A 20016-nucleotide genomic window follows, 5' to 3' on the forward strand; every position below is an offset into this window, starting at 1 on the left:
GCCTCCGGGCCGGGCGCAGCAGGTCTTGCTCCAAGTGCCTTGGGAGCCATCTGTGCCCGCGCTGGCAGCTCTCCGCATTCCTTCCAGCTGGTGCAGCTGCCTCTCCCGCCTCCCTTTCTGCAGCTTACGGACCCTGAGATCTCGCGGCCGCGAGGAGTTGGTGAGAGCCACAGCAGGGGCGCGAGGGTCCCTGAGTGCTCCGGCTGGTGGACTCGGACGCGGCGGCGGCGGGTGGACGGTCCTTGTAGCTCCCTGCGGGCTGCTTAAGTGCTAAGGGGAGTCTCTTCCCTTTGATCCCCAGGAGCAGACGCGGGGGGGGCTCACAGTGCACATCCCCTGCCTCTAGATGTGGCAGAGATTGCCAGTCCCGTGCTAGACCGCGCTGCTGCTTGGGGGAAACGTTTGGGGAAGGACCAAGCCCCCTCCCGGGAGAGAGGAAAACGGTACCCTCTCTCTCCACCTTCTGCACTGGACCCCCTTCCCGTCACTGCAGAGAGGGGAGCTCCGAGAACCGAGGATGGAGTCTTCTCCCCCAAGTAATAACCAGGAGCCGGCCAGGTCCCACGCCCTCCCGGGCTCCCCTCTTTCCCTCTGCAGCACTCCCTCCTCCCCCCTCTTGGGTTCCCCCCAAACTGGGCGCCTGCTCCTGGCCAGGTCCCTAAGGGCTGAAAAAGAAGAGGGGTAGAGGCGGCTGGGTTGGGGGGGCGGGGAGCGAGGCCCGAGGCACCCCGCCCCTGCATTCCCCTAACCGGTGTGGAGACCCTTCCCTTTCCCAGCTGGAATGTTTGGGGAACCGTTTGCCGGGTGCGTGGTGGTCGGGGTTCCCCGGGCTCGGCCCCGCCGGGCGCGGGTAAGCGGAGAGCTTGCGGGACGCGTGGGGTTGACACTCGAGACTTGTCGGTGTCCGGGGGAGGGAGGGACAAGGCGCCCGGGGGATTGGCCGGGGGCCTGGGATGAATGTGGTTTAGGGAATTCGGCCCTGTCCGACTTCCCGAACCAGTCCTTGTGGCCCCTGGGCTTTCCCACGCCCGGGACACCTGCAGGGGAGCTGGGCGTGTTTGGGCCTGCTGCAGAGGTGAGGTTAGGGGAGCTGCCGGCAGGGAACCGCTCACCCTCGGCTGTGCGAGCTGCAGCCCTTTCGACGACCCAGTCCCACCAGGGTGGCGGGGTTGGCCCTTCCCCATCAAAAGTGTTGGATAGCCAGGGATGGTTAGTGGGGGGCGGGGGGGGGTCTTCGGCCCGATGATTAAAATGTGGACCCTGTCGATGTTAGTCATTGATTTCCCCTCCTTATGCCTCATTACTTTACAAGGCTTTCCCTATAGGATATACAATATGGTCATTAAATGTGAAACTGTTGATTTTGCCCACTATGACAGTTGGACTTCAGCTCAGGAGGTCCACTGCAGAGAAGTACGGGAAATCGCACTCTGTGGCCATGTGGCGATCTGGGAAATATAACATGTAATATGTTAGATATATGTAATATATATGATATCATGTTTTTGCTTCTGTGACACTCCAACAAGAAGAAACATGGGGGTGGCTGATTTAACAAATTGCACTGATTAGAAATAAATACATTGGTGAGGTCGGGACAGGCTTGTGCGTGGTCTGTTCCGGAGACTCGAGTCTTTTCAGGGGAAAGAAACGTAGGCAAGTAGAGAAAGAATGATTTATGGCACCGTGTAACTGAGAGCCACGCTGTTTGGTGTGGGGAGTAAATAAATCTGCCAGGGACACTGATCAAAAGGCTTAGTGAGGTGTGGCAAGGGTAGAAGACTTAACTCAGTTTTCTTGGGTGTTTGTTTTTAGCATTTTGTTAGACTGAAAATAAAAATGAGCTCTCAGAGATATCACTGACCATGAACGTTTGTTATTTATCCCTCTAGATGTGTTCCTAGGAACTGTATGAATAAAATATGGGCATGAGCAGGGCCTCAGCCCCCAGTGAACAGGGTCAAAGCAGGAGAGCTGGGGGAGGATTAAGGAAATGGGAAAGATTAAGAAAATGAGACCAGGGGGTGGAGAGGTTGTTAAGAGCCGAGGGCACATGCCTTGGGGACAACCTGAGTTCAGACCCCAGTACTCTAGCTCTGCCTGCAGTAATTTCTGCTTGCAGAGCCAGGAGTAAACTCTGAGGACCATTGGGTGTGGCCCCAAAGGAAAACTAACCAAACAGAAAGAACTAAGAGAAAAGGGCCTGGGGGTTACTGTGCTAACCGTCTGGTGGATTGAGAGCCCCCAAATGTCCTTCATGTATCATATTAATTGCTTTGATTCAAGAGTCACTAGAAGGGAGAACAACATTCTTTGGTCTTAATCTATCACTGTAGCACTGTCATCCCGTTGTTCATCAATTTGCTCGAGCGGGCACCAGTAACGTCTCCATTGTGAGACTTGTTACTGTTCTTGGCATATCGAATACGCCACGGGGAGCTTGCCAGACTCTGCCGGGTGGGCCGGATACTCTCGGTAGCTTGCCGGGCTCTCCGAGAGGGATGAAGGAATCGAACCTTAGGTCGGCCGTGTGCAAGGCAAACACCCTACCCACTATGCTATCGCTCCAGGCTGGAACTTAATAGAACTGGGCTAAAATGCATTTCTTATTGGAGGGTCTCAATGTACTGGGACAAAGGTCTTTGTTGTGGGCTTGCCTAGAGGGATTATATCTGGGGAGAAAAACGGACAAACTTTGGACCTCTTGCCTGTGCCCTTCCTTGCTTCCTTAGTTTTCCGCTTTAATGCCAGCAGTCTGGATTTCAGATTCCTATTATCTGCCTATTCTGCCTTTTCCTTCATTCCTTCATAATGCCCTTAGTCCCCAAGAGGGTTTTATGTGTGTGTGTACACTACGAAACCAAATCAATCGAATATTAAATACGAGTCTCACAATGGAGACGTTACTGGTGCCTGCACAAGCAAATCGATGAGCAACGAGATGACAGTGACACCATGAAATACTTTTATTATTTTTATCACTTATTGACATTTCTGTCACTAAACTAACAACTATACTATCATTTTAATGACTTCACAATTCTACACTGTATGATTTATCATTTTGCATCAATTTTCTAATAGGCAGTCAGCCTCTTTCCAATATTTTGCTATTTATTATATAGATAATAAAGAGAAACGTAATCACAAATTCTTTTGGTCTGTCTTAACAAACCTGTTTGATTATTTTCTTCAGATTTCTGGAAAACCAGCTTTTAATTAAGGTGTATGCAGTTTGAAATTTTGATAGCTCTTGTCAAATTACCCTCCTGAGACTAAGTGTTGAACAAGCAGGTGAAGATGCTTACTTGGTTTAAGTAAGTGGTTTAAGGTAAATTATTTTTTTCTCTTCAGTGATAGAGAGCGAAAGAACACGATGGTCTGAGAGATTGCATTGCTTCCTGCTCTGAAGAGTGTTCTGATAGAAGCATTCTTCCCTAAAGAGACTAAAGTGGGTTCCAGGATGTTGAAAGGGGAATTCCCCAGTGCCCCAAAGGACTTGGAAGAGATGCAGAAGAAGCTATGTCTGCTGATCGAGTCCTTCCAGGCTCACTCAAAGGTCAGTGTACAATCAATATGTCTAGAGCAAAATAGAGCAAAATCACCACGGAAAGGTTTTTCTCTCTCAAGCAGAAGAAAACTGGAGGCTGACCAGGACTCTTTCCGCTTCTCTGCCCTGCTAGTCTGATTGTAACCTTCAGACTCACTGTCTAAGATACCATTAGAGCATCGACCCTCATGTCCTTATTGCAGGCAGGAAGGTGGAGGAGTGAGGGGGGAAAACACTTCACCTCTGTATTTTTTTTTTTTTTGCTTTTTGGGTCACACCCAGTGATGCTCAGGGGTCACTCCTGGCTCTGCACTCAGGAATTACCCCTGGCCATGCTCAGGGGACCCTATGGGATGCTGGGAATCGAACCCAGGTCGGCCGCGTGCAAGGCAAACGCCCTACCCGCTGTGCTATCGCTCCAGCCCCTCACCTCTGTCTTAAGGAGACTTCTTGAAAGTCATATACATTCCACTTCCAGTTATGTCTCTTAGATCAAAATTTAGTTGCTGGACCATCCCTAGCACCTATGTAATTCTTTAGCTTAGTATAGAAAGATGATGTCCAGTCTACATCAGGCAACCATCCTTTCCCAGTTCTATTGTTAATTTTGGCTTCTCTTTACACTGGAAAGGAGTTGGTGTTTACTTTGAGTCCACTATTCTCTAGAAACCCAGAGTCCAGTAGAAATATGGCATGGAGTGGGCTGGAGCGATAGTACAGCAGGGAGGGCATTTGCCTTGCATGTGACCAACCGGGGTTCAATTCCCAGCATCCCATATGGTCCCCCAAGCACTGTCAGTAATTCCTGAGTGAAAAGCCAGGAGTAACCCCTGTGCATCACTGGGTGAGACCCAAAAAGAAAAACAAACAAACAAAAAAAAAACGGCATGGGGCTTGCTCTTCAAGTCCATGTTCTCCCTTAGACACGTACTTTGCTTGCTTGTCTCTGTGGTTTTTTGTTTTGTTTTGTTTTGTTTTTTTCCTTGCCTTTTTCCCAGTCTTGAGAAGCCTGTGTTTTCTCTGGAACATGTACTTCTGTACTTCTCCCTTTCTCTCCCTCCACATCTTTCTTTTTCTTTTTCCTTTCCCCACACCCCCACTTTATTTCAACACTCTGGTTTACAAAGTTGTTCATGATGATTTATTCCAGGCATTTCTATTTTGACGTCAATCCCACCTCCAGAGTCACCTTCCCCCATTTTCTCCATTGTCTCCATTTTCCCAACCACCTCTCAAGCCTGTCCCCACAGCAGGTTAACAACGATCGATTTTATACCGCCTGTCACTACCACTAACTGGTTAACGAAATGGTTAAGAACTATTTCTGTAGAGGGACATTTCTCCCTTCACGTCTTTCTAAGCAAGTTTTATTCAATAAAAACTACCGCGCTTCCTTCGCTAAAAAAATAAATAGAATAAGGCATGAGTCACATCATGTATAGTCTGTGTATAATGTGTGTGAGTCACACAATTCTAGTAGCCACCTTTAAAAAGTAAAAAAAAAGCAGATGTCAGAGCTATAGTAGAGCGGGTAGGGTGCGTGCCTTGCACTCGGCCAACCCAGTTTCAACCCCCAACACCCCGTCTAGTCCTCTTAGTTCCCTAGGAGTGATCCCTGAGCACGGAGCCAGAAGTAAGCCCTGAGCACCTCCAGTTGTGGCCCCAAACAAAAAGTAAGAAAAAGCAGGTGAAATTAAACCTAAGGAGGCATTTTATTGGAACTCATCTCTAGGGGCCAGAGCAATAATACAGCGGGTAGGGCCCTTGCCTTGCTCAGAGCCAACCTGGGTGCGATCCCCGACACTCGAGATGGTCTTCCAGGCTCACCAGGAGTGAATCTTGAGTGCAGAGCCCGGAGTAAGCCCTGGGCACTGCAGCGTGTGGCCCCCAAAGCAAACAAATAAAAAGCCCAAATAAACTCCTATCTAAGCATGACCTCAACATGCTATTAATTATCAAAATTACTAAATAAAAAACTTTTTTTTTTCACACTGAAAAACAAACAAACTTTTATTGTCTAGAAATATACATATAAAAAAAGTCCCCCCAAAGACATTATTCTCTCATTTCCCCATCTTCTTCCTCTTCTTCAACACCTCTGATATAAAGGACATTATTACACCTTATCAAAACTTCACCCAGATGTCCAGACAATGCTCCATCTATGTATTCTTCTGTATTTGCAAGCTGCATGTTCATATAGCCATCCACAGACACCAGGTAGCCCTTGTACTCCATTCCCCACTTAAGTTTCACCATGACTGGCTTTCCTGTTAATCCATTGAGGAAAGGCTTGGGATTGAGGGGTAAACTCATCGCGACTACGGGCAGATGCTGCAGGCGACTCGCCGCCGACCCAGCGGTCGTCCGTCCCTCGTGACTGGACTCTAAATAAAAAACTTTTAATAAGATTTTAATAGTCAGGTTTTTATGAAACTTTCAAAATCCTATCTGTATTTTATACTTCAAGTGCTCTTCAGTAGAAAAGAACTGTCGACTTTTCAGGTGTTCGGCTGTTGAGTGGCGGTGGGACTTGAAATAATACATTCCACTTGCTTACATAGTTAGTGCTATTCCTTGTTTTGTCGGGGAGTGGGGGGGACACAGTCAGTAGTTCTCAAGGGTGACACTTTAGCTATTCCTCTGGACCCTCTCTTCTTTTATTGTAGATGCTTCCCATCATTTCATCAGGGAAAAGCATAAGCACTCTCAGAGATAATCACTGTATCACTGTCACTGTCATCCCCTTGCTCATCGATTTGCTCGAGTGGGCACCAGTAATGTCTCCATTGTGAGACTTGTTGTTACTGTTTTTGGCATATCAAATATGCCACGGGGAGCTTGCCAGGCTCTTCCATGCAGGCGAGATACTCTCGGTAGCTTGCCGGGCTCTCCGAGAGGGGCAGAGGAATCAAACCCGGGTTGGCCACATGCAAGACAAATGCCCTACCCATTGTGCTATTGCTTCAGGCCCTCAGAGATAATATTAACCATTTTTCATTGGCTCTAGGTTCTGTGTCTGTTTTACTTACTCATGAATATATGTATGCATATATAATTTACTTACTCATGAATATATGTATGCATATATAATTTACTTACTCATGAATATATGTATGCATATATAACTTACTTACTCATGAATATATGTATGCACATATAATGCATACATACATGTATACATACACATATATGTATAATATGTATGTATAATATATAATATATATAATACATATATATATAATGCATACAAAGATGGACTTTGTGGGTCTGTGTGGAGAGGCACAGTGGAGGGTGTTTTCAATGGATATTGCTGTAGGGCATTGTGCTCTGTGGAGATTTTACTGGGCTCATTCCCAAGTGCCTTTGGCACTGCATGGATACAGCCAGCTATTTTTAAATTGGCTTGATTTCTACTTATCTAGTGAGATGGTTCCAGTTAAAGTAGCATTTTGGTCAGCAGGCCGAGAGACTCTCGCTACTAAGAGTCAGCTCATAAAGGAAGGTCTTTATGCCATCTCCAGGTTCAGTTATTTTTCAGGATTTGTCTAAATTATACTTTGTAAAAGTTATACTTTGTATAATTCATCCAGCAAATGCTGAACCATTGCTTCAAGGGATTATAGGATTAAGTTGTTCTGCCAAATTTATGTTGCCAACATTTTGGTTGACCTATCAATACATCACCTATTTTACGTGTATTTCTATTTAAAGACACCTCGTTTAGTTTTTATTGCTGATTCACATGAAGGGCCTCCAGCGCTTCGGCTCACGCCTGAATAAAGCTTGTCCAACACATGTTATTTCTCAGAGCCCCCTTAACTTAGGACAAGGCCTACTTCTAGATGCGCTTGGCTGTAGTTTAATTAGAAGAAAATCACCAATAAAAATTATAAAATGCAGGGGGAAAGGTGGCACAAAGGAAAGTTGTTTAAAAAACTGAAATAAAACAGCAGAGAATGTTCCCTTATCAGATTTCAGCAGGGAAATTGCATGTGAAGTGATTCCAATACTTTGCTGCTATATACATGTCCGAAAGCATGGCCGAGGATGGCTTTGGGATTGGCAAATAAATCTTAGTGGGTAGGCAAATTCACAGGGTGGAATCCATAAGTGGTAAGGATTGACTAAATATTATCTTACATTGAGCACTTTAGAGGCTAACCTTTATGCCAATCACTGGACATGTCTTACTCAATATTCACAGCCACTGTCAAGGATTTCAAGGCTTATGACCCCTGGCATTTCTTCAGTTTATTTTAGATTCTCATCTAAGTTTACCGGAATAGATTTGGGCTAGATAATTTGTAAGCCAGCCAACTCACACACTGATGGGACAGATTACTATTTGGCTAAATACAGTTGTATTCAGATACTTCAGACACTCCTTTCTGCTATTTAGATACTGAGCCCAGAAGTAGTCTTATGCCATGTGTAAAATAAGTTTGTGTTCCTTGGATTTGTAGCATATGAATTGAAACATTGCTATTAACTATTAATAGAGACTCGTATTGGAGGAAAGTAGGATGACTTGCAAACTCATCACCCACAAATCTGATCATTCCCCTTAAAGTATAATTTATACAATTACTGGTCATAATCATGGCGGATGTAGTTCTGTATGTTGTTTGACATTATCTCTTAGCGTTTTTCCATATTGACGTGTCAATCTTCAGGATGTTTGCCTTTTGGGGCAAAAGAAACCTCCAATCAGATTGCCATAATTTATGTAATCATTGCATAGGTTATCCCCCAAATTATTGGGTCTGTTGCTACTTTGTAGAAAACAATTACTCAATACCCCTGGAAAAGTTTACCTTCTCTAAGCAAATGAACAGAAACTCCCCCACTCCCCCAGTTGAAACTTTGGGGAGTCTCCCACAGCTGGGGGAGGGGGGAAGTCCTGTTCTACAGAACCCCCTACAGCAACTCTGAATCCTTACAGTGGCCCCTGAAGGGGGGGGTATCGCCCAATTTCTGGCATTTTAGGTGACTTCTTGTTAAAGTTAAAGTAGTCTTTAGCTTTCCCCATAGGTACTAATGAGCCACTTGAATTCTAGATAAGGATGAGTAGGCCTCCAAATGCCCTGTTTGTGAAACCACTCCAGCATCTCTTCTAAGAACTTTCTGGAATGCCTTATCTGGTCTTTTAGTTTTCTTACTTTCAGCGTGAGAGAGTCAAGAGTTGCTTGAGGAAACAAGTAACGGGTCCTGCAGGAACTTGGGGAAATGTCTTTTCGAAACCGGAAGCAGGAAGTGAGGCAGGGCAGGGCCTTCGAAGGGATCAGAGCCTTTCACTGGGGCTCCCCTGTATCTCTGCTTCATTGATTCTCTCCGTTCTTCCAATCATGTGAGTGGTAACGATCTCAGGTTGGTCCCTCCAGTCCTGGGTTCCCTCAACTCAACACCTGCGGCCCTGAAGACCTTTGAGGATCTGAATCTGGAGAGACCATTTCTAGGAGCGAGAGGTTATTGACCAAGTCCCTGTGGCCAGGGAGGTGGCAGCTGGACTGGTTCTTTCCATATTATTGATATAAACACAGGCTGTCTTCAGAGCATGACATGCAGGTGCCAAGTTGGGGACAGGACCTGGGACATTGGTGAAGGGAAGTTGAGACTGGTGGTGGAATTGGGTTGGAGCATGTTAGTATGCCTGAAACTCAACCATGAATAACTTTGTAAATCATAGTGTCTTAATTAAAAAAATTAATCTAAAAAATGTTATTGTTCCTAATGAGGTGGCTGTTGTTCCAAGCTTTAGACACCAGAAATAAAAAGGTGTAGGTCTGAACACTGCATTTTACCCCTTGATACCGTGTGAGCCTAAATGAGTCGTTTATGTCCTTGCATCTCAAACTCAAGAATGTGTCTATAGAACGCCTAGGGAACTCACTAGAAAGCGGTCTGATTCAGCAGGTCTGGCAGGGGGTCTGAGAATATTTCCTTTTTTTGTGGGTGTCAGCGGGACTGGGAGGTTGGGGTCACACCCTGTGGTACGTAGAGCTTACTCGTGGCTCAGTGCTCAGGGATCATGTCAGCAGTGTTTGGGGGACCCTATGAGGAGCAAAAGGGTCAATCCAGGGTTGGCCTGGTGCAAGGCAAGTGCCCTACCCCTTAGGGTGAGGCCCACCCGGGGCTTTCTGCATTTCTAACAAGCTCCCAGGGGACAGGATTGAACAGGCGTTAACCTGCAGTGCCTCAGTGGCATAGCCTCTTGCCTTCATTGCCTCCGTTAGGAAGAAGGCGCCAGTTGTGGGTACCTGGCCTCGGTGTGCACGTGTGTGCAGAGAGGCTGTGTGTTAGGTGTTTGAGCCATGATGAGCCTTTTCTCACAAGACGAGGCAGGGCGGGCCGCCGCCAGTCTGCCATCTGTCAGCTGCCTCCTGAGTCATTGCCGGGCCGTCACGCCGGTCCTGGGAGTGTTGTTGTGGCACCAAGTCCTGAGGAGCCTTCCCACTCTCGACCTCTGGGCCAACTTCCTGCTCAGGTGGCTGCACCCGCATGGACAGGACGTTCAATCCTGGCTCTTTGCCCTCTGCCCGCAGGTGGTCTCCTTTCTGAAGTCTCCGGTGGGCCAGTACCTGGATAGGCACCCTTTCCTGGCCCTCACCTTGCTGGTGTTCGTCGCTGTGTCCGCCATTCCCGTTGGATTCTTCCTGTTCCTCGTGATGCTCACCTCGCTGGCGGCTTTTGTGGGTGTCATCCTGCTGGAAGGTACCCACCCAGTGGCTCACCCTCTTGGAGAAGGACCCCTTTGGGAGGATAGTATTTATTGGGTGCCTGGCACTGTCATCGAGGGTTCCTGATTTTGTCATAATCACATTGACCAGGGCAGCAGATCACTCTCAGCGGGGCTTAAGGGACCCTATGGGGTGCCTGGGTTCGAACCTGGGTCGGCCACATGCCAAGCAGGTGTCCTGCCCGCTGACTATCACCCCAACCCTGAGCTAAGACTTTTTTTTCTTTTGCTTTTTTTTTCCGGGGGGGGCGGGGTTCACACCTGGCAATGCACAGGGGTTACTCCTGGCTCCGCACTCAGGAATTACCCTGGAGACCATATGGAATGCTGGGAATTGAACCCGGGTCGGCCTCGTGCAAGGCAAACGCCCTACCTGCTGTGCTATTGCTCCAGCTCCTAAGATTTTTTTTTTTTAATATCTCTATAAAAAGGTAGCACACTTGTTCATATATTATATCTTCTTTTCCGGGGTCCACCCTTCAAACTATACGGTGGCCAGGGAGATAAACAACTGGGTGGCTTGTTTATTCCGGAGACTTAGACCACTTGCCATGTCATTAGTGTGACCTTGGTAAGAGGAATTTGGTTATCAGGGAGGCAGGGAAAACTGTGCCTGGCAGACAAAAGCTACCACAGTCCATCACATAGGGTAAGTTGTTTAATTGTCATGCTGACACTTAGATGTAGCTATTAATATATCTTTTTACAGGGGACTTAACCTACAGCCCCAGGGGACCCCCATATCACACAGCAAATGGCTTAAGGAGGTTCAAACTGAGGCACATCTGCTTTGAAAGTCCTGATCTTCCCTTTGTACATATCACTGGTTTTACACACACACACACACACACACACACCACCACTCCCCATAGTTCATTACCAAAAACAGAGTGAAAATCCACTAAAACTTCTATGAGAAGTGCCAGAAATCCAGACTTTTGTGGGAAATATCACTTGGGGGGGGGGGAAATCATCATTTTTAAACATGGTAACCTAAGGTTGACTGGTAGTTTCCAGCCAGTTTTAAAAGAATAATTTTGTGACTATGTTTTCCCCTAGGGCTGGTCATCTCCGTGGGTGGCCTCTCATTGCTCTGTGTCCTCTGTGGCTTGTGTTTCGTGTCCTTTGCCCTATCGGGGACAGTCATAGTGTCCTACGTGGTGACCTCCAGCCTCATCAACTACTGGTTTTCTCCCAAGTAAGTATATGTCAATATAGCAATTTTTTTTTTCTTTTTGGAGGGAGCTTCCGACCAATCGCCCCCTAAATCCAGTGTCCAGAAGCAAGACTGTAAGAGGGAGGGAGGTTTCGGGTTTCCAAGGAACTGTGGCCAGTGGATTTTTACAATGAGTTCTGAATGAAGCCGTTGCGGCCGCGGGCTGTGCCGCCTGTGAGTTGGCCTGGCCACACTGCAGGATGACCCTTAATCATGTAGCATTAATCACAGTACAGGGGCTGGAGAAATAGTACAGCAGGTACCCGGCTCCCGCCTTGCGTGCGGCCAACCTGAGTCCGATCTCCGGCATCCCAGATTGTGTAATCTCAAAATAAATGAGTAGCCTGCTGCGGGGGCGTTCTCTCCCCCCCCCCCCACCACCACCACGTGCATTAGATGGCTGTGAGCCACGTGCGTTACATGACCGTGAGCCACTTCCTCACCCTGACTACGGCCGTGTGGCCAACAGACGCGTGAAGGAGGGAACGGGGCTGGTTGGGGATCAGTTGCCGTCTATTCCATTCTCCCCACGCGTCTGTTCCAGTCTCTCTCACACTGCCCCTCTTTCCCGTCTCCTCCTGTCCCCCATGCTGGTGTCCCCGCACAGCCTAGTCTCGTGCCCGCCCAGCCTCCAGCGTTGGCACAGCAGTTCCACACCGGGGAGGCGGCACAGTCACCCTCTGTAAAGGCCCTTCCAGGGAAGCTCTTCTAAAGGTCTTCCTGCAGCCAGGAGATCCCGCAAGGGCCACATACCGCCCAGGGCTGTGTTTCTCCTTTCCTTAGTCCAGCAACCGTCCAAACATTCTTTCTTTCTTTCTTTCTTTCTTTCTTTCTTTCTTTCTTTCTTTCTTTCTTTCTTTCTTTCTTTCTTTCTTTCTTTCTTTCTTTCTTTCTTTCTTTCTTTCTTTCTTTCTTTCTTTCTTTCTTTCTTTCTTTCTTTCTTTCTTTCTTTCTTTCTTTCTTTCTTTCTTTCTTTCTTTCTTTCTTTCTTTCTTTCTTTCTTTCTTTCTTTCTTTCTTTCTATCACACCCAGCGATGCACAGGGGTTACTCCTGGCTCTGCGCTCAGGAATTACTCCTGCAGTGCTCAGGGGACCCTATGGGATTCTGGGAATTGAAACCGGGTTGGCCGTGTGCAAGTCAAATGCCCTCCCCCCTCTGCTATCGCTCCAGCCCCTCAAACATTCATCTTAATTCTGCTTCTTAATATGAGCAGTTTTGTATGGACACAAGTAAGAGAGGCATTAAGCTTAAAGGGTGACTCTCCTGGGGCCATCTCGCTATAGATCCCAGACTACAGTGCTCAGGCTAGATTAGTCTTTCCTAGCCCCAAGCAGGGTCCTTATCCAGTTGTGAGTTACTCTTTGGGTCATGACAGAATTTGTCCATAACCATGCTCTTCACTTAGAGTTAAGTATGATGGTGCTTTCGTGGCCCCTTTGTGATGCCAGCATAGCTCACAGCTTGCCCTGGGTCCATCCAGTCCCTCATCGAGACCCTGCTTTTGGGGTGCTAGGAACTAAGGGAAGCTGAGGCTTAAGTCGAGAAAACAGATGCCCAGGAGTGAATATATTCGGGGTCCATTGACTCCCATGTTACAAAAGCATAGCATGAACTGTCTTCATGTGTCTACACAAAAAGGACATTGCTCTGGAGTAAACTATGCAAAAGGACAGAAGAGAAGGAGAAAAGCAGCATTTCACTTATAAATACAAAATCAGAGATTTCTGAGGAATTTGACTTTACAAGTCACAGGTACTAATTAGGGGGAAATGGTGATGAACTGGTTGGGAAAGAGAGCACAGAGAAGAGATTAAAGATAAACACACAGGAGTGGGAGTGCCTCGGGAGCACTGTGATGGGTGTAACCCAATAACCCTAAGCTCCTTGCAGCCAGGGAGAAATGAAAGACCAATGTTATCCTACACCAGATGGCTCCCCAAGCACCAGTGATTCCTGAGTGCAGAGTCAGGATTGCCATGTCTGACCAAAAAAATAAACAAACATATTCCTTTAAAAATGTGTTTCAGGGGCTGGAGCGATAGCACAGCGGGTAGGGCGTTTGCCTTGCAAACGGCCGACCCGAGTTCAAATCCCAGCATCCCATATGGTCCCCTGAGCATGGCCAGGAGTAATTCCTAAGTGCAAAGCCAGGAGTAGCCCTTGTGCATCGCTGGGTGTGACCCAAAAAACAAAAATAAAAAAAAAATGTGTTTCAGGAGGACAGAAGGGAATGCCCTGCCACAGAGGCAGGATGGGGTGGGGGGATGCGATTGGGGGGTGGGAGGGATGCTGGGTTCACTGGTGGTGGAGAATGGGCACTGGTGGAGGGATGGGTTCTCCAACTGTAACTGTATCCTCATGGTGATTCACTAATTAAAAAATAAAAATTTGGGGGCTGGAGAGATAGCACAGTGGGTAGGGCGTTTGCCTTGCACGTGGCCGACCCGGGTTCAAATACCAGCATCCCATATGGTCCCCTGAGCACAGCCAGGGGTGATTCCTGAGTGCAGAGCCAGGAGTAGCCCCTGTGCATTGCCAGGTGTGACCCAAAAAGCAAATAAATAAATAAATAAATAAATAAATAAATAAATAAATCTTTAAAAAAATAAAATAAAAAAAAATTAAAATTTGAAAAAAAAAATGTGTTTCAAGGCTGGAGTGATAGCACAGTGGGTAGGGCATTTGCCTTGTGCACGTCTGACCCGGGTTGATTCCCAGCATCCCATATGGTCCCCCAGCACTGCCAGGAGTAACCCTTGTGCATCACCGGGTGTGACCTAAAAAGCCAAAAAAAAAAAAAAGTTTCAGCTCCTGAGAATGCTAATGAAAACATATTCTTGTGGGAGGGAGAACATCAAGCCACTGGTTTACCAGGCATGCACCGGGTGGGGGCGCAGGAGCCCTGACTCTGCTCTCCCCGTGTCTGCCCCACACCCCCTGTCACCGTGCTGAGTGTGGCTCCAATTACTGAATGCACGGCTCTCTCCTCACTGTGGCCCCTCAGTGCCAGCCCCTTCATCTGGGGCTCTGAGTGAATTAAACACCTGGTTTAAACCAGGTGTTTAAATGCTGGAGGGGAAGCTGGCTATGTTGAAATGACTAGAAGATAATATGCCTATTAATAATCTATCGCCCTTAGGCTGGGGAGATGGCGCAAAGGGCTCAAGTGTCTGTTTTACACGTGGGAGTTTGGATCTCTGCCACAGCGTGGTCCCAGAGCAGCCCTGGGAAAGACCCTGAGCAGCTGTGCCAGGACCACTGGCTAGCTGTAGCCACCGCAAAAGATAAAATCATATACATATGTACATGTATACATATTTATACTTTATATATAGGACCGTAGCACTGTTGTTCCATTGTTCATTGATTTGCTCGAGCGGGCACCAGTAACGTCTCCATTGTGAGACTTGTTACTGTTTTTTTGCATATTGAATACGCCACGGGTAGCTTGCCAGGCTCTGCCATGCAGCCAGGATATTCTTGGTAGCTTGCAAGGCTTATCTGAGAGGGTCAGAGGAATTGCACCCGGGTCGGTCACCTGCAAGGCAAATGCCCTACCTGCTGTGCTATCGCTCCAGTTCATACTTTAAATATAAAGTATATAAAATCACACTTCTGTTGGATTTTTAGCGGTGACTTTTTTTTTGTTTGTTTGTTTGTTTGTTTTTGGGTCACACCCGGCGATGCACAGGGGTTACTCCTGGCTCTTCACTCAGGAATCACCCCTGGCGGTGCCCAGGGGACCATAAGGGATGCTGGGATTAGAACCGGGATCAGCCGCGTGCAAGGCAAACGCCCTACCCGCTGTGCTATCGCTCCAGCCCTAGCGGTGACTTTTTTATTTCAAACATTAGCTTGAAAATTACTCGGGCATCACATGTTAACTTTAGAAAATGTTGGGCCAGTGAGCCAGTGCAGGGTAGTACACTTGCTTTGCATGCAGCGGACCCAGGTTTGCTTCCCAGCACCCCCTCTGGTCCTCTAAGCACGGCCAGGAGTGATTCCCCAAGCGCAGAGCCAGGAGTAATTCCTGAGCACCACTAGGTGTAACCTCAACTTACAGAAAATGTGGACAACAATAGCTATAACCCCAATTTGATCTTTTCCAAGAGGCTTTTGTAATGATTCTTTTTTTTGTACCATATTGGTTTTGGACTGGAATGATAGAACAGTAGGTAGGGCATTTGCCTTGTATGAAACTGACCTGGGTTTGATTCCTCTGTCCCTCTCGGAGAGCCCGGCAAGCTACCGAGAGTATCCGGCCCACCCGGCAGAGCCTGGCAAGCTCCCCATGGCGTATTTGATATGCCAAAAACAGTAACAACAAGTCTCACAATGGAGACGTTACTGGTGCCCGCTCGAGCAAATCGATGAACAATGGGACGACAGTGCTACAGTGCTACCTTACTGGTTTTAGAATCTTTCTTCTTTTCCATTGCCAGGGAGAAACATAGGGCTGCTCACATGCATGGCAGGTGCCCTGCTGAGCCACAGCTGGCCTGTTTGAGAATCATGAGTAAGAGTGATGCCAGGGTGCTTGTTGGAAACTCCCGTTAAAACTATGAAAGTGACCAATACACGTCCAGTTCTTGGTCTGTGCCCGGGACTCCCACATATTTTCCAGGCGATAGTCCATGTACAGCAGTTTCTTGTTTGACAGCGGTTTGTTTATCAGTTTTGTTTAAACCAGAAGTTCTCAAATTTATTTGGCCACCTACCAAAATCAAAAAAGGTGCCCAGGAGCTGGAGCAATAGTACAGCTGGTAGGGCATTTGTCTTGCATGCGGCCAACCTGGGTTCCTCTCCCAGCATTCCAAATGGTCCCCCCGAGCACCGCCAGGAGTGATTCCTGAGTGCAAAGCCAGGAGTAACCCCTGAGCATCACCAGGTGTGACACCCGCCTCTAAAATAAAGCCAATAAATAAATGAATTTAAAAGATGCCTACCACTTCTCTGGAAATCTGCCTACTTTTTTTTTTTTTTTGGCTTTTGGGGTCACCCCCAATGATGCTCAGGGGTTACTCCTGGCTCTGCCTTCGGGAATTACTTCTGGCAGTGGGGGGGGGGGACTTCTCTGTTCTGAGTTTTTTTTATGGGTAAAATAGGAGTGCTCTTCCGTGCTACCTTTCTCAAACCACACGTGGGAGAAAAAAATACAATTGTCTGAGTTAGAACAGGGGAAAACCGACCTCATTCCTTTTCACCATCTCTGCCCCTTCTCCTGTCAAACTGGTATGACGCCAAGTTGGGCAGGGTTGCAGTCAAGCAGCTGAAAACACACCGACGAAGAACGTCAGGAATTGCTCTTTAAAGAGGCTCTTGAGCTAACTTTTTTCCTGCTCTTCACAGACCTTGGTTACAACAGAAACCCGCTGACAACCGTCCGCCCGCGGAGAACTCCGGAGACTTAGACAAGAGCTACCGGGAGTGACCGCCAGAGGGAACCCGAGCTGCTCCCCGGGCACCCTGGCTGGCCCCTGGCTCTTTCCCAGCCCCTGCGGAGTCCGACCCTGAGTGGGGGCGGGGCAGCCACGCACCTCTGGGGAGCATCCTTCCGCCTTGCTTCTGAGATAACGCAGCGGCTGGTACCAGGAATCGTCGGGCCTCCCTGGCGTGCAGAGTGAGATCCATGATCTTGCCCCCCGTGGGTCTGTGCCCCAGGGGTGCTTTGGGGAGCAGCGATGAACTGGTTTTCCCTCCTTTTAATAATAAATTTGAAATAGTAACATGCTTTGGAAATAAGAGATGTGGGGCGTTAGAAGGCGAGAATTTAAACTAGACGGCGCTATAGGCATTTTTAAAGACCAGCACTCTTTGGAAATAATGGCCTCAGACAAGGAACAACATTAGAAGTCCAGACTTCTAATTTTATAGCCAGAAGCCTTTTTTCAAAAAACCAAAGAGTCTGAAAATATCATTTCCACTGTTGAGTACTCTTAAGTACTGGTACTTTTAAAAATATTTGTACTTGATACTTTTGTATTGCTTTCAAGAGCCTGTCAAGCCACTGGACTATGAAAATGCTCCATGGTTTGCGGGGAAAAATGTAATTTTATGAGATTTCTATTCTATTGGCTTATTTGCTATGGGATTGTATGAAATAAATTTTTATTTAGAGGAACTTCCCCCCACACACACACACTTACTCTTCATTTCTTCTTACCTCCCACCCTTTGACATCAGAGCTGCCTTTTTCTTCTTTGTCAATTTCATGGTAAATCGTGAGTAATATTATTTTTAGTCGTTAGCGATAAGCGTTAACTCAAAGTGGCTTCGAGGTGGGCTGAAGAGGAGGGGTGCATCTTACTTAACTCAAAAACCAACGGCTGAACCCAAAGACTCAGTGATATCATTGCAGAGTGTGATATTTCACTGTATCACTGTCATCCCATTGTTCATCAATTTGCTCGAGCGGGCACCAGTAACATCTCCATTGTGAGACTTGTTACTGTTTTTGGCGTATCAAATACGCCACAGGTAGCTTGCCAGGCTCTGCTGTGCGGGCGGGATACTCTCGGTAGCTTGCCGGGCTCTCCGAGAGGGACGGAGGAATCGAACCCGGATTGGCTGCATGCAAGGCAAATGCCCTACCCGCTGTGCTATTGCTCTAGTCCTACAGGACACTCCACACTACAGGACTGGAGCAACAGTGACATCATTAGGGTTTTCTGATTTTTGATTTTTTTTTTTTTGGCAGACCTATCCCACAGGCGGATCCCAGAACTCCTAGTTTTTTTCATTTTACACACTTGGTTTTGGTTTTGGGGTCACACCCAGCTGTGCTCAGGGCTTACTCCTGGCTCTGTGCACAGGGATCACGTCTGGCAGGGCTTGGGGTGGTGCAGGGGGGTGGAACGCAGGTGGCAGGCCAGCCGTGTGCAAGGCAAGCACCTTCCCTGCTGTACTGTTTCTCCACGCACCCGGAGTCCGAGTCTTACCTCAGCTTTATAGTGGCGACTTCCCACGGGGAAAGAAAGTTGCTCTTTTTTCAATCAGACAACAGATGTACTGGTTTGGGTTCTGGTGTGAACAGACTTAGGTCCTGTGAGCAAGAAGAATGGAATTTGCTGATAGGACAAGGCCGGGACCTGTGCATTTTTAAGAACCCCAGTGGGGAGAAGGGAAAGGAGGGCAGGTCAAGGCGACTCTTCCATATAAGGTAAGGAGGGAAAGGAATTTCAGAATTACAGGAAAATGTGTTTGGGGAAGACAAAACCAAATACTTGCAACTTGCTATGGTTGACCATGAAGGACTATTTGACCCTGGAACTTTCAGCGTTATCCCATGCGAGTCGGCCGCAATGTCACCAAGTGTGGCTTCACCTCTGTTCAATAGCAAGAACTGCCTATTTCTGGGGTTGGAGCAATAGCACCATGGGGAAGGTGTTTGCCTTGCATGCAGCCAACCTGGGTTCAATCCCCAGCATCCCATATGGTCCCCTGAGCACCGCCAGGCGTCATTCCTGAGTGCAGAGCCAGGAGTAACCCCTGAGCATCTCCAGGTGTGACCCAAAAAGCCAAAAGAAAAAAACTGCCTATTTCTGCCAGAACAGAGATATTACTAGGTGTAGTTACTACTTACTGAATATCTCTTTTCTTTAGACTAAGTGTCTAGGCATCTGTGTTATCTATCCAGCTGGGTTTTGTTTTGTTGCTTTATGGGTCACACCCAGCAATGCTCAGGGGTTACTCCTGACTCTGCACTCAAGAATTACTTGTGGCAGAGCTCAGGGAACCATAGGGGATGCCGGGAATCGAACCTGGTCAGCCCCTTTGCAAAGCAAATGCCCTACTTTCTGTACAAACGGTCCAGTCTCCCATCTGAACGTAGAAGGAAAAGGTTTTTGGCTTTGGAGAGTTTACTCTTTAAGGCAAGAGTCACTTAATAGATGTTTGTTGTCTGTTGCTAATAATTCCTCACAAACTGTTATAAGAGCCTTCATCAGCAAAAAAAGATTACAACTCATGGACACTCGGCAGCTTTTTAGCAATAAAGTTTCTTAATCTTTATTGCACTGTAATGCCTGAGTTCACCAGGAGTTGCACGCTTGGCTGTATGCACCAGAGATAGATAGGACTTAGTTGTGGGTCCCAGAGATCACAAATAGCAGTGCCTCCAGAATGAGTTAGTGCTGGGAATCAAAGTCTAACCTAATGTTTGAGTCAGTTTGAGTCAGTGGCACTGTTTCCTAAGAGAAGGGGTCAGGAAGCTGGCTGGCTTAGAGAATTGTTCTGGCCTGGGAATATAAGATTTCGGAGTATTTTCAGAGCTGAGAACTTTTCAGAGCCTTCTTTAGAGGGCCCCAAGAGTAGCCAAGAGATCATTTCAAAAAAACATATATATATATATATATATATATATATATATACACACACATATATATACACATATATATATATATTTTGCTTTTTGGGTCACACCTGGCAATGCACAGGCGTTCCTCCTGGCTCTGCACTCAGGAATTACCCCTGGCGGTGCTCAGGGGACCCTATGGGATGCTGGGAATCG

The 20016-nt window shown here is 47.3% G+C and overlaps 2 protein-coding genes across 2 annotated transcripts; one reads left to right on the forward strand and one right to left on the reverse strand.

Annotated features, from left to right (window-relative positions):
* Positions 1-18917, forward strand: LDAF1 (lipid droplet assembly factor 1). The gene is made up of 5 exons (XM_004604275.2): positions 1-160; positions 3355-3559; positions 10096-10264; positions 11349-11487; positions 16857-18917. The coding sequence occupies exons 2-5, from the start codon at positions 3464-3466 to the stop codon at positions 16936-16938; spliced, it is 486 nt and encodes a 161-aa protein (XP_004604332.1). The 5' UTR covers positions 1-160; positions 3355-3463; the 3' UTR covers positions 16939-18917.
* Positions 5543-5931, reverse strand: LOC129404262 (small nuclear ribonucleoprotein F). The gene has a single exon (XM_055135990.1). The coding sequence runs from the start codon at positions 5864-5866 to the stop codon at positions 5606-5608; it is 261 nt and encodes an 86-aa protein (XP_054991965.1). The 5' UTR covers positions 5867-5931; the 3' UTR covers positions 5543-5605.
* Positions 18918-20016: the final 1099 nt, after the last annotated feature.

The sequence above is a fragment of the Sorex araneus genome, chromosome 4, assembly GCF_027595985.1.
Source record: "Sorex araneus isolate mSorAra2 chromosome 4, mSorAra2.pri, whole genome shotgun sequence".
Lineage (NCBI taxonomy): Eukaryota > Metazoa > Chordata > Mammalia > Eulipotyphla > Soricidae > Sorex > Sorex araneus.

What these genes read in the sequence shown, in the direction of transcription:
- LOC129404262 (XM_055135990.1), bottom strand. Translation starts at nt 5,866, where the DNA reads ATGAGTTTACCCCTCAATCCCAAGCCTTTCCTCAATGGATTAACAGGA.
- LDAF1 (XM_004604275.2), top strand. Translation starts at nt 3,464, where the DNA reads ATGTTGAAAGGGGAATTCCCCAGTGCCCCAAAGGACTTGGAAGAGATG. An exon ending in GGGTGTCATCCTGCTGGAAG is followed by an intron (nt 10,265 to 11,348) that starts GTACCCACCCAG and finishes GTTTTCCCCTAG; the next exon opens with GGCTGGTCATCTCCGTGGGT. An exon ending in AACTACTGGTTTTCTCCCAA is followed by an intron (nt 11,488 to 16,856) that starts GTAAGTATATGT and finishes TGCTCTTCACAG; the next exon opens with ACCTTGGTTACAACAGAAAC.